This window comes from Vulpes lagopus, chromosome 24 (genome assembly GCF_018345385.1).
Source record: "Vulpes lagopus strain Blue_001 chromosome 24, ASM1834538v1, whole genome shotgun sequence".
NCBI lineage: Eukaryota > Metazoa > Chordata > Mammalia > Carnivora > Canidae > Vulpes > Vulpes lagopus.
The window spans coordinates 8,666,075-8,679,866 of NC_054847.1; the positions used below are offsets into that span (position 1 = coordinate 8,666,075).

General features: G+C 51.3%; 1 protein-coding gene across 1 annotated transcript in view; it reads left to right on the forward strand.

Annotated features, from left to right (window-relative positions):
• Positions 1-13,792, forward strand: part of TFCP2L1 (transcription factor CP2 like 1) — a 56,982-nt gene that overhangs the window by 27,595 nt on the left and 15,595 nt on the right. The window contains exons 4-9 of the mRNA XM_041739595.1: positions 4,153-4,229; positions 4,774-4,879; positions 5,564-5,670; positions 6,758-6,910; positions 10,200-10,310; positions 13,459-13,550. Of these exons, the coding sequence (XP_041595529.1) occupies positions 4,153-4,229; positions 4,774-4,879; positions 5,564-5,670; positions 6,758-6,910; positions 10,200-10,310; positions 13,459-13,550 (646 nt within the window). The remainder of the gene's footprint in view (positions 1-4,152; positions 4,230-4,773; positions 4,880-5,563; positions 5,671-6,757; positions 6,911-10,199; positions 10,311-13,458; positions 13,551-13,792) is intronic.

Consider the following 13,792-nt stretch of genomic DNA (forward strand, 5'->3'; position numbering starts at 1 on the left):
ATGGTTTATATGCCATGAGACACTGTAGGTAAATTTTAGTCAGTGTGCAAGGTGGAATCTGATGCCTTCCAGAAGAGGGAAGTTTGAGTATCATTTAGAACTACAGATGTCCTCTGTCCAGCAAATAGCACCCACCAGGTGGGATGTGGTAGGTTCTGGAAACAGATTTAGGTTCTGCTCCTGGCTCTGCCACTTCTTAGTTGTGCATGCTTGCCCAAGTCAGGTAACCTCTCCGACCCTACCTCCTCTTCTCAGCGGGGCTCAGGATCCTCAGCTGCCCCTGTCACAAACTGTTGACTTGCGCTGAGCTTCAGGTGAGTTAATACCCGAGCAGGACTTTGCCATTAGGTAAGCACCCAATGAATGGAAGCTGCTAGTTCTTGTTTCCCAGAGGTACGCCTCCCCCCTCCTACCACCTTGCCCCAGTTTTGCTTGGGATTGCTCGTTCATTCATCCCCTCCCCTATAGAAATCCTGCACACTCTTCAAAGTCCGTCTTAAATGTTATCTCCTGATTCAGACCTTTTTTCACCCTCCCCCCCTTCCCCATTCTCTGTGAGTGTTGCCCAACTTTGGATCTTTGTTGTCTCTTCTGGAGGTGTTTCAAATTCTGCCTTATATAAGAGCTTCTCCTGTGTGGTATGGTATGCCCCAGACTGCCTACCTTTGAGGGCAAGAGTCTGTCTTAGTTTTGCAAACCCTATAATTGTAGCAGAGAACAGCAGTATAAAGAATAGGAAGGCACATTTAAGCACTTGCTGAGTACCTACTGTGCGTTACACAGTGCAGTGGTGAGCAAAGGAGACACACGTTGTGCCTTCACAGAGCCCACTTTCCGTGGCTCCCACCCAAAATGATGCTGGTCCCAAAATGATGCTGATGAAACAGAGAGGTGCCCCGTGCCCTGGATCGGTTCCACTTTTGTGACCTTTTGTGACCTTGCTCCTCAGTGTGTGTTACCATGAACCATGGCCTTCTGATGGCACTGCACTGTGTGTGAGATCTGGGCTTGGGGAGGACGGCCTGGCCCCGGTGTTGGCATTGAGGCAGGCATGTGAGGGAGGGGCTCCAGAATGGGTGTGCATGGGAGGAAGGGACAGGGACTGGAGATGGGAGAGGTGGTGGGGAAGCGCATGAGTCAGGTCTCTGCAGCAGGTGGAGGAGGCCGTAGCCCCGGGCCTAGGGACCCGCTAGCGTGGATTCCAATCTCTGTGTTCAGCCTGGGATGGGGCAGGCGGGGCCTCCGGTGTGCATGAGCTGGGGCTGCCCTGCAGAGCCCAGGGTCGGTATTAATTGAGCCCTGGGGCGCCTGTAAACCTGTGGTGATGACCACTTGGGCCTCAGGCCTCATGCCAGAGCTGGCTACGTTTTTTTCTTTGGAGAAGGTGGAGGACACTGGAAAAACCAGTTAGGGTGTGTGAGGTTCCATTTTATGTTGCTGTTAATGGAGTGTTGGCTCAGGAGCCCGGAAATGTATGTAAAAATCTGGCTTTTTCAGAAAGCTAGATGTGTTGGTTAGGTCAGCAAGACCCTTCTATGAGTCGCATCTCCTGAACTGGCAAGTGGGCAGGACAAGAGTTTGGGGTTTGTGCCTCCTCCCTCTGATGGGAAGGGCCCCCAGCACACCGTCCTGAGGGGGATGGGGGCTTGGTGCATCGCTGTGTCTGCTGGTCCTGTCCCAGGGGCTGGTTGAAGCTGAGAAGGGCGCTTGCCGAGTGGGTGTTTCTCTGCGTGGTCAGCCTCATCTCCAGGCCTGGAGGGAGCCATGGGGACGAGCTCTGTGACACACAGCCCTATGTCCATTGTGCTCATCTCCAAGTCCCTAGGATTCATGTGGCATTTCGTAGTAGTTGTTGGTAGATATTTGGAATGAGTGATTTAATTGCATGTTCTTTGGTTCTATTATTCATTGCAAGGAGTAGTATATTAGCTTCCTGTGGTTGCTTTAACAAATTACTACAAACATGTTGGCTTAACATGAAACACCACAAGTTTATTTTCCCATAGTTCCTGAGGCTAGAAGTCGGAAATCTGGTAGGGCCGTGGTCCTTTTTGGAGCTTGAGGAGAGAATCCATTCTCTGTATCTTCCAGCTTCTGGGTGCTCCAGGTGTCCCTTGGCTTGTGTTCCTCCAATCTCTGCTGGTCACGTTACCTCCTCTTCCCTCTGTCTTCTCTGTGTGTCTCTTACAAGGACACTTGTCATTAGATTTAGGGACCTCCAGATAATCCAGGAATATCTCCTTATCTCAGTATCCTTAATTTAATTGCATCTGCAAAGACTGTTTTTCCAAATACAAGGTAACATTCATAGGTTCTGGAGATGAGGATCTGGATATATCTTCTCTGGGAGGGAGCAGCATTCCACCTGCCACAGGGGGTCTTAGTATTTTTTTTAATGGCTGTTTTAGCTATTTTAAAACTGCTTGCCACTGGGTTTGTGCTGTTCCTAATTTGTTGTTTGCATTTAAGTTTCATTCATATATATGCGTGTGTCTATACATATACATATAAATACACGTGTGTGTATATATGTGTATATATATGTGTGTGTGTGTAGACACACATACACACACACACATATATATGTGTATATATATATATATATATATATAGAGAGAGAGAGAGAGAGAGAGAGAGAGGGAGATTTTAGTATAGGTAGATTTCCCTTTTGCCCAATTTTAGTTTCAGAAAATCCTTCTTTATTGAGTGTCTGGTATGATTCATGTTCACATAAAACCTTAAGAAAGTTGACTTTAGTCCAGTGATAACTTGTTTTGCTGTTTGCTGTGAGTTGAGTAAAACCTCAAAACCGAGGGAGATCTATGTGAGACTTTTAGTTGAATTGCATTGAACCATGGTCAGGCTCCTGGTTCGTTCGTTTGTCCCTCCCTTCCTTCCTCCTTCCTTCCTTCCTTCCTTCCTTCCTTCCTTCCTTTCTTTCTTTCTTTTCTTTTCTTTTCTTTTTTTTTTTTTTTTAAAGATTTTATTTATTTATTCATGAGAGAGAAAGAGAGGCAGAGACAGAGGGAGAAGCAGGCTCCCTGCGAGGAGCCCAATGCAGGACTTGATTTCCGGACCTCAGGATCACAACCCATGCCAAAGGTAGATGCTCAACCACTGAGCCACCCAGGCATCCCTAGGCTCCTGGTTTCAATGATGTATCATACTTGCCTCAGATGCCACCACTGGCGACACTGGGGGACAAGTATCCAGGACCCCTTTGTACTATTTTTGTTACTTCTCGTGAGTCCATCCTTACCTAAAAATTAAAAAAAAATTTCCAGCAGCCAATCAGATTTACCAATACCACCACTAAATCATTTTCTCTTAATTTGTAAAACATCCTTTATTAAGTTGTGAAATGTGTACGGGCGTTTTAGAGCTGTGGTTAACACTTAATTTGGGAAAAACTGACATCGTTCAGTAAGTGGTCTTCCTGTCTAGGAACATGGCGTATCCTATTTATTCAGACTGTATTTTATTTCCTCATAAAACATGTAGTTTCATCCAGGTTGTTCATGGTTGTAATTCATAGATTCAGGTTCTCCCTGTTACTAAGGATGAGTCTTTTCTCCATGCGTATTCTTTGACTAGCTTGTGCTGGTTATATGTCACCAAATAGAATCCCCACACCCCTTAAATACATGAAATTCTTTTAAGTTGGGAAAATGCTTTTCATTCTGCAATTAGAGACAATGTTTAACAGGTTTTTACTCGTTCCTTTAACCTGCTCTTGGGAAGGGTATGGTCAGTTATTTACTGTAACATGGATCTGAGTGGGTGGCTGTGTTCTCCATCCAAGTGACCCGGGGAGGGGGGGGCAGGGGCAGCCTTTATAAGGAAACATGAAGTTCTGTTCTTAACCTTAACTCCATTTTGTTGAATTCTCTTTCTTTGAAAACTGTAGATATGCTGTGTTTTGGGGGACACATGGTATGCTACCTAGGGTGTCTTAGGCACAACCAGGCTTGGGGGACAAATGGGGGTGTGCAGTCCAGAGAGCCATCTGAGTTGGCCATGGACTGACTGCTCTGTCCCCTGGGGCCGTGAGGCTTGGGTGGTCACTCAGGAGGTCAAGAAGGCCTCCCTCTGGGTGAACTCCAGGTTTGAAACCCATCAGAAATGGAAAATGTACTGTTAACCCCCTTCTAGGCCAATCTTATGAAATCCGACTGCTGGAGAATCGGAAGTTGGGAGACTTTCAAGATCTGAACACAAAATATGTCAAGGCAAGGCTGTGTGGCTGCCCTCCCTCCCCAGGAGGTCTTGGGGGTCTGAGGGGTCTGGGCTTGCTGGTGGTGGGGGTCAGGAGTGCCTGGGCAGTTAGGGGAGAGCCCTGGAGTGGGAGGCGTTCCTGGTCCCTGGAGCATGTTGTCCAGGCGGTTGAGGGCAAGCTGGCAGTGCTAAGAGCTGGAGGGGTGTGGGCTGATGGAGTGGGCTCTGGGCTGGATGAACTCAGGGGTGAGCCTGGCTTTGGCACTTACTGAATCTTCCTGAGATTTCACTTGGCTCATTGGCACAAAAAGATATATAGGTTAGCTGTGTATGTAAAGCACTTAGTAATTCTGGAAAAGGAGGATAGTCCTCATTCTCACTGTCCTATGATTGGGGTTCTGAGGGGGGAGAAGCATGCAGAGCTTGAGAGCTGGGAAGGAAGGCTCTGGCAGGAGAGGTCTTAGTCTTGAAAGGTGGGAGATTTGCCCCGGTGGGAAGTTCTCTTGGGTCCTTGTCAGCCCCACACTTAGCTGTCTCCTACTGGCTTCTCCTCCCTAGAGCATCATCCGGGTGGTTTTCCACGACCGCCGACTGCAGTACACAGAGCACCAGCAGCTGGAGGGATGGCGGTGGAGCCGGCCCGGGGACCGAATCCTGGACATTGGTGAGTCTGCTGGGCCACGGGGGGCTCAAGGCACTCCAAGTTCATTGGGAACCCCAAGAACATTGGGGTTCTTCTTGGATGCTGTCGGATGCATGCCTCGCTAGGACACTTTAGTGTGTACCCTTGCCTTAGGTAAAACACTGTGCGAGCTGGCACCAGGCCTGCCCTCAGGGATTTCTAACTCAGAGCTCTGCCATCAGGGATTGCAGGGAAAGCATTGCAGAAGGCCCTGCCCTAAAGGATTCTGATCTGTGACGAAGGGAAGCATGGGCATCACGGCGATGGGCAACAGAAATTGAGTTTTGAGGTCTTAGGCGCTGATCCATAGTCTTTTACCTGTAACTCTGGGAGCCAGGTGTGTCTTGGAATTTAGAAGTTTTAGAATGGCAACAGGGTGTGTCGTTCCCTAGCTCCAGGTAATGCCTCTGGCAGGCCATCCAGTACACTAATATTTCTGCAGCAGGGTAAAATGTCCGTTCACCGAAAATGGGACAAAGAACTCCGAATAGCTTTGTGGCAGTTCACGTTGGGCTTTCTGCCAAATGAGTTATGCAAAACTTAGTTTTCAGAACTTTCGGCATTTCAAATTGTGGTTAAGGAATTTGGACCTGTAATGAGAGTCCTTCCCTAAGCCTCTGGGAGTGGCTGACAATTGCACTTTTGTGTATGTGTATGTGTGTGCAGATATTCCACTGTCTGTTGGTATCTTGGACCCCAGGGCCAGCCCGACACAGCTGAATGCAGTCGAATTTTTGTGGGACCCTTCAAAGAGAGCCTCTGCATTCATTCAGGTAAGTGGGAGGGAGGGTGTTCTCGGGGGAAGCCAGAGTTTTGGGGCCTGCATGCATGTCGTTCCTCAAAACAGTCCACCTGCAGGGCCCCAACGGGCTCCTGTTCTATGCTGCAGGGATGTACGTTGAGGGGAGGAGGCTACAGGAGTGTGGCTCAGTCGTGGAGCTAGTTGGTCCCCAGAGCTAGGAAAGGACGTGGCATGTTGTAGAATACTGTGTGGGTTTTGCTTAACAATATGTAGGCTTGCACAAAATAAGTATGCCCTCGCGTATATAATAGGTAATAAATTTTTTTTCCATGATAGTTTCTATGATTAAATTAATTGTTTCATGATCAAGCACCTGGCATGGGTCCAGGAGCCTGGCGGGGCCGCCGTGCTTCTGGGCTGACACGCACTCTCTCGTTCTCTCTCTATGTCCCTTTCTGAACCTCTTAGTTTTTTCACTTGTCTTATAAATCAGATAATGAACATAAAGTCATTATTGCAGTGCCTGGTCCATAGTAATTGCTCAGTAAAAGTTAGTGATCTTTTTTTTAACATGATTATAATATTCTTACTGTACTTTAAAGTTATTATAATACTACTGTATTAGCACAATAATATATATTATTGGAGTATTTATAGTATTCTGATAATAAATATGTTACCCAGTGCCTTTTTCTGTAGCACGTACTTACTTAGAAACATAGAAATGGCTCCAACTTTCTGCTCCTGCTCCTGGCCTGGCCCGAGTAACTCGGACACGCACCAGGCGGGGATCCCTGCTGTGCAGTCTGTGGGATCTGCCAGGGGAGAGGAGGGAGTGAGGGTCTGTGGGCCTGAGCGATGGCGAGGACATAGCTGGTCAGGCAGGGCCTCTGAGGTCGAGGGACAAAGGGGAGAGGGCGTGCCCTTTATAACAGGGGAGGGTGGAGGGGACAGAGAGGCCATCACCCTGGTGGAGTGTGCGTGGGGAGTGGGGAGGCTGAGGCAGCTGTGGACCTGATGGTGCGGGATGGAAACCTCCATTTGGCGAGGGGCCCTTGGGGAGTCCAGGGCCTGTCCCCACTCCTCTCCTTGGCTCCGGCCCACATTTCCCCTTCCAGGTGCACTGCATCAGCACGGAGTTCACCCCCAGGAAGCACGGGGGTGAGAAGGGAGTGCCTTTCCGAGTGCAGATCGATACATTTAAGCAGAATGAGAATGGGGAGTACACAGAACACTTGCACTCGGCCAGCTGCCAGATCAAGGTGTTTAAGGTAGGACGTCCTTGCCACGTTCCACCTGTGGCTGCCGAACCCACGGGTCCCTGCCTGTGCTGGATGGTGACAGCAGTGCATTGACCTTTGGGATTCCTGCTGGAGGCCCGGCAGGGAGCTGTGTCCTGTTGGCCTGGGGCTTCTACCTGGACCCCTGAGGAGCATGAGCCATGAGCCCTGGCGTGACGGGCCTGCCCGCTTCGGGTGTCCTTTGGTGTGGGGCACCTTCTGTCCTCCGTCATCACAGATGGCTGTGCCCAGCTCTGCCTTGTAAGACTATCTGGATTTGCACGTTTTCAGGTTTTCCTTATCTTCCCTAGCACTTGTAGTTGGCCACAGATTCTGTAGTTGCCGGTTTGATTCTCCTTAAAAATCAAGTCAGGACACCCCGTCCCGTGCAGGAGGCCTGGCCACAGACGTTCCCATGGAGGGCCCAAGGCCCTATCTCCCTCTGCAGTAACTCCTGTTGGAGTAACCTCCTCTAAACCTCATGTTTGGAGGAACCGCCTCTCTTTTCCTTCCTTGCCCACCCCCTGCCTATTAACTACTTTCCTCTGTCTGGACCCATACTTCTGAAAGATATTGGTGGCCAATGATGCAACTCAGGGTCCTGCATAGCCTGCGGAGTTGCAGGGTCGCAGCAGAGCCTGTGGCATCCACTAGGGTGAGGGAGGGGGCGGGCCCCGGCTCAGTTAGTGATGCTGCCCTAGGTGGGAAGGTACTGGTTGTGGCGGGAGCACGCGATTGTCTTTCGTGCTAGAGCGCCAGCACCCTCGGAAACCTGCTTCAGGACGGCGATGCCTTGAAATCCAACCTGGGATATTGGTTTCCTTTGCTGCTGTAACGAATGGCTACACGTTTAGTGGCTTCAAACCACATGCACTTACTACCTTTCAGGCCCCGGGGTCAGAAGTCTGATGGTCTCACTGGACTAAAGTCAAGCGTTGAGGAGGAGGGCTGCATTCTTTTCTGGAGGCTCCCTCTCCTTCCCTTTGCTGCCTTCTAGAGGCCTCTGCATTCCTCAGGCCACATCCACTTGTCCTAGGAGCTAGCAAGAGTGGCTGGGCTCTTCTCTGGTCACATGGCTCCAGCCTCCTCTCCTCCCTCCCTTGTCCACTTTTACGGACCCTGTGATTGTGCTGGACCCCTGGGATGACTCAGGATAATCTTCCTGTTTCCACATCACACTGCTAGCAATCCTGATTCCACCTGCAGCTTTACTTCCTTTGCCTTGTGAAGTGACAACCTCAGGTTCTGGGGATTAGGATGTGGCCGTGTTTGAGGAGCTCCTGTGCAGCGGGCGCCGTGGCCTGTGGTCTTAGGTGCTGCCTGCTACAGGGTCTCGTGGGTCTGATTTCCCGTGGACAGCCCCACAGCTGTGTGGCCGGATGTCTTTGCCTGGTCCTGGTCACACCTCTGTCCTCATCATATACAGACCACATCTGTGGTCCTCGGGTCCAGTGGCACCCTGTGGATGTCTGGGGCTCAGATGCAGACCGGCAGCAGGAGGGAGGGATAGTGTCTGTATGACACCCCCTGCCCCGCCCCGCAGAGTGCCTTGGCTTTCCCAGGACCCCCTGCCAGCTCCCCTTTCTACACCTCGAGGAAGAAGCTCAGGGGTGAGGACTCTGCTAACCAGGCTCCTGGACCGTACACTAGCTATCACTGAGGGGTTGGTCTGGAAGCTGCCTTGTCTGAGGGACCCAAGGAAGGCTTTGGCATCTCCTGCAGGGGCGCAGGGGCCCCTGTCACCTGAAACTGGCTTCTCGAATGCCTGAGGAGGTGTGGGCACCCCACGCACCCAGCCCTGTCACAGAGGCAGTTCAAGCAGGTGTGCGCAAGCTCCGGGTGGAGTCTGGCTAACCTGGCTGTCATTTTTCCCCCAGTCACCCCCGTCACTAGAAGCCTCCCACTTGTTGGAGCCAGGCCCTGGGGCTCTATGGGGGTGTCGGGGCCTCTGACAGGACAGGCAAGACCCCTCTCTGACCAGCCAGCTCTCCGCAGGCCTCACCAGGCCGAGTGCCTTCCCCATACGCAGGCTTGCCTCGTGGCTTCTGGAAGGGGAGGAAGAGCCTCTTGTTAGGGCTGGGAGGCAGGTGATGGGGGTATGGATACTGTGCCTGGCTCTTTCTCTGGACACTGGATATGTCGTTCCTGTCCCCAGAGGACCCCCTGCAAACCCGCCTCCATCAAATGTGGGTATCACATCACCCTGGGGGCCGTTTCCTAAAGTGCCCTTGATCTGGAAACCAAAAGTTGTGTGGCCTGAAGAAGGTGCATACTGGGATGAAAGTCCCTGAAGGTGACACTGAGCTTGAGGGCAGGTGGTTTTCACTATCTGCGCACCGTGCACAGTCCGCTGCATGTGCGCTGAGACCGTTCAGTTCTGGGCTCTGGGGCTGCTTGGAGTCTTAATGTCTGAAGCCACCAACCAGGCTGTGAACTCACAGGTGATAGTCACAGGATGTCCAGAGTATCCGCATGAGCAGGGCCACCATGGCCAGCCTGGTGGCGGTACATCCCTGGGCATTCTCTCTTGGATTCTTTGCCTGGTCAGTACTTGGTTCTACTTCGAGTTTTTTGTTTTTTGTTTTTTGTTTTTTTTCCCCAAGGCCCCAAGCAGCCAGAGCAGGTTTCTCTCCATTCTTGACAAGTCACTTGTGCCTCAGTTTCCATACCTATAAATGAAAGAAATGGTAGTGCCTGTGAGACCTGGGCCCCTCTGCAAGTTGTTCACGTTTGCTGGGCGCCCAGGATAGGCTCTGTGAGGTTGGAGGTCTTACCCAGTATGGGGCGTGCAAAGCAGGGAGCTGCAGATAATCCTGGGAGTTGGGAGGTCAGGAGGCCTTCGTGACACATCCAGGATTTCCCAGCATGCGGGTACAGACCAGACTCCCAAACTCCCAGCAGCAGCTTTAACTTCTTCCACTTTCTTTTGCCCTCCACCCGTAACCCAAGGAACACACTGGGATTTGCTGTGGCAGCCAAGGGTTTTGTCTGTGGTAAAGATTGTTTCCAAGCATTTTCCCCTGAGTAACTGAGTGGCAGGACCCCGTAGCAGGCTGTGAGTTCCCTCAGGTGAGGAAGGGGAGGGGCTCCAGGAGGAGGATCATGTGCTTGACGCCTGGGAGGTGAGAGAGATGCCGACCTGCCCGGAGATCCTGCCTGGACTCCTGGGGCCTGGGGAGAGTGCAAGTCTTGGGACCTGTCTCTAAGTCCTGGGTCTTCCTCTGATAGCTGCCTCTGCCCACTTTGGACTAATCGGAACCCCTGTGCTCTGTACTTGTAGCCAAAGGGAGCTGACCGGAAACAGAAGACCGACCGGGAAAAGATGGAGAAAAGAACTGCCCAAGAAAAAGAGAAGTACCAGCCATCCTACGAGACCACCATTCTCACAGAGGTGAGCCGGCCTGGTGCCGGGGTGCGCCTCCTGGGGCCTTCTGCCCGGAGCAGGATGACCGCGTGCTCTTGGTTTAGGTTCTTGGGAAATTGCCCACCTTGGGTGAATGCTGCTTTGGAAAGTGCCTATAAAATTGTGGCAGATTCCTGGGTCCGGAGCTGTGTTCACTTGATAAGGCCAGGGGGCCAGGAAGGTGATTCAGAAATATCTTCCAGTTCTGTGCTGCCATTTGTACTTTCCAGAATCAGGTGATTTTTTTTTTTTTTTTTTAAATAAAGGTCCAAAATTCAAAAGGTAGAAGAGAGTGTATCTACACTAGAAAATGCCTCTCCAAAACTGTCCTAGCCTCAAGCTGTCTCTTCCCAGGGCAGCTGGCATCTCTTGGGTCCCCATGTATCTGGCCTAGCTTTCTCTGCCGATGAAGCCAATTCATACATGTTTGCCCCACGCCCACTTTTTTTATACCAGCAGTGTACATAGACGTACTGTTCTGTAACTTGATTGCTTTATTTAATAGCCTGTCTTGGAGTCTGTTCTCCATCTGTTCATAAAAAGCTTTCTAGTTCTTTACCCAGAGGCGTGGTCTTCGTTGTATAGATAGATGGCCTGCTGGTGGACATTTGGTGCTCTCGGGGCTCTTGCCGTTTCACACATGGTGCAGGGAATGACCCTGTGCATGTGAAGTTCTGCATATGGTAGAAAGCTCTGCAGGCTTCATCCTCAGAGCAGGCTTACAGGCCGGGGGTGTTGACTACTTGCCGCTTTGTTGTTTGAGTAGAGACTGGAACGCGTCTCCTCCTAACCTGGACACTGACAGCACCTGCTCTAAACCTCCTTGTGTCCAGCGTACTTCTGAGACCCTCATTGTCACAGTCTCTTCTTCCCCCTGTCACTGGTCACTGCTGGTGCCACATCTTACTGGGGTCTGTTGTGTTTTTTTTTTTTCTTTTTTACAATTTTATTTATTTATGAGAGACAGAGAGAGGCAGAGACCTCAGCAGAGGGAGAAGCAGGCTCCATGCAGGGAGCCCAACATGGGACTCAGTCCCAGGACCCCGGATCACGACTTGAGCCAAAGGCAGACACAACCACTAAGCCACCCAGGCGCTCTTCTGTTGTATTTTTTTTTTAATTTTTTTATTTATTTATGATAGTCACAGAGAGAGAGAGAGAGAGGCAGAGACACAGGCAGAGGGAGAAGCAGGCTCCATGCACTGGGAGCCCGATGTGGGATTCGATCTCGGGTCTCCAGGATCGCGCCCTGGGCCAAAGGCAGGTGCCAAACCGCTGCGCCACCCAGGGATCCCTCTTCTGTTGTATTTTTTAAGCAACTGTTCCCCAGTGTGTTCTGCAATCAGCCCAGCTAGTGGGTGTTCATTGAATAATTTGACTTGCTCAGAAGGCCCTCCACAGATGCAGGAGGCCCAGCCCCAGCTGTGGTAGAGTTAAGGCTGTGTTAAGGGTGAGGCCCAGGGCACAGAGCATCTAAGAGAATAGTGGCCGGTCCTGGCTGGTGTGCGTGTGTGTGTGTGTGTGTGTGTGTGTGTGTGTGAGAGAGAGAGAGAGAGAGAGAGAGAGAGAGAAGCCATATGCAGAAAGGTATTTGCAACAAGATACAGTATGGAAGGTAACTTTGCAGCGGCATAGACATGTTACCAGTGTTTTATCTGACACAGGATAATAGTGACCAGAGAGCCCTGGTGCAGGAAGAGCCTGTCTGACTCTCAGCAGCAAAGCAGTGCGAGGACCTGCATTTATGAATCAGAGCTCAGGCCAGTTAGTTTTCCCCAGGCCCCAGTCCCCTCGCATGCGGGCCCTCCAGGGTGTCCTCCACGCTCCCACTGCCCTCTGCCTACGGACACCTTTACCTTCCAGGCCGAGCCTCAGCCTCTCTGCTCCTGACTCTCTTCTGTCTTCCCTCTGGTGGAGGAGAGGTCCGGGGGTGCTTCAGACAGCATCTGTCCACGCCCTTGTCAGAGCGTGGTACAGTTGGTCAAAACCCCTGCCTGGCCCATGACCTTGTAAGGTGACTGTCAGCTCTTCCTCCTCAGCTCCCGGATTTACCACCAAGAAATTCCAGCCCACATGCACAACCGAGTTAAATATTTACCAACCTGTGGTTCTGTGGGTGATAGTAAATCTTCAGGAATGCTTCGAATTGGCCCTCTCCAAAGAGGTGTCATCACAGGGAAGGGGAGAAATGAATACTTTGTCCCCTGGCTTCCCCAACAGGCAAAACCTGTACGTCTTTGCTTTCTTTGGGCGATTCTCTCCTATGTTCATCCTTGGCTTCTGCTCAAGAAGTTCCTTGAGGTCAAGGATCACATCCTCCGTGTTTTTTGTGTATCCCTTAGCTCCTCGCAGGACGGCTGATGTATAGTAAACACGCATCGACTGATGCCTGAGAGGGCTGGCTGCTCCTGGAATGTTTCAAGTAGTGCAGGTTTTAGTACTGAACTTTTTTGTTTTAGATTTATATTTATTTATTCATTTTAGGGGGAGAGAGAAAGAGAGAGAGCAGGGGGACAAGCAGAGGGAGAGGGATAAGCAGACTCCCCGCTGAGCGTGGAGCCTGATGCAAGGCTCGATCTCACGATCCTGAGATCACGACCTGAGCCAAAACCACAAGTTGGACGCTTAAGTCACTGAGCCACACGGGCACCCCACTACTGAACCTCACGGATGATTTTTGTTTGGAAGTTATCTGTGTCCAGTGCTCCCTCCTTCATGCTTGTACACGCACTTGTCTACACCTGGTAAAACCTGCCTCTGGGCAGTTGGCCTGTTTTGTTAGTTCTCTTTTCTTAGGGACCCAGATGACCGACGATGTTTCTTTCCCTCGTTGGCTCAACACCTAGGAAGCCCACAGAGACACATGCCTGCCTTTGCTTGCTCTGGGAATGACTGAATTTTAGGTCTTCTCTGCCGCGCTCAGTTTCTTGGGCATGGCCCTAGTACCCATGCTTCGCTGGCTCACATGGGCCCTGGGAGGATGTGGGCTAAGTGTTGAGGGGTCAGGGGCTTCCCGTGCTGGCCTTGATGGATGCTGGCATGGGAGGGATAGGAGCTGGGTCTGCAGCTCTGTGGCCTGAGTTGCTCCTGACCACCATGGCCCTCGAGTCACTACTGTCCTGTGCTCTTTCCACAGTGCTCCCCGTGGCCTGACATGGCCTACCAGGTGAACAGCGCCCCATCTCCAAGCTACAACGGCTCTCCAAATAGCTTCGGCCTTGGTGAAGGGTATGTCTGTCCTCTTTCCCTTGAGAGCCCCTTGAGTGATGATGGGTGTAGTCTCCTTTCTTGGTCTTTGTGTCTTCCTCTCTTTGGTGCACTGGCATCGGTTTGGGCTTCGGGGTGGCACTTGTAATATTTGCACAGCTTTCTGTGCTCGGATGTGCTTCTGTAAACATCATCTGCTGGGGCAGCAGCCCAGAACCCACCTTCCCACCCCGGCTACCCGCAGAAGCAGGTTGGCCTGCGGG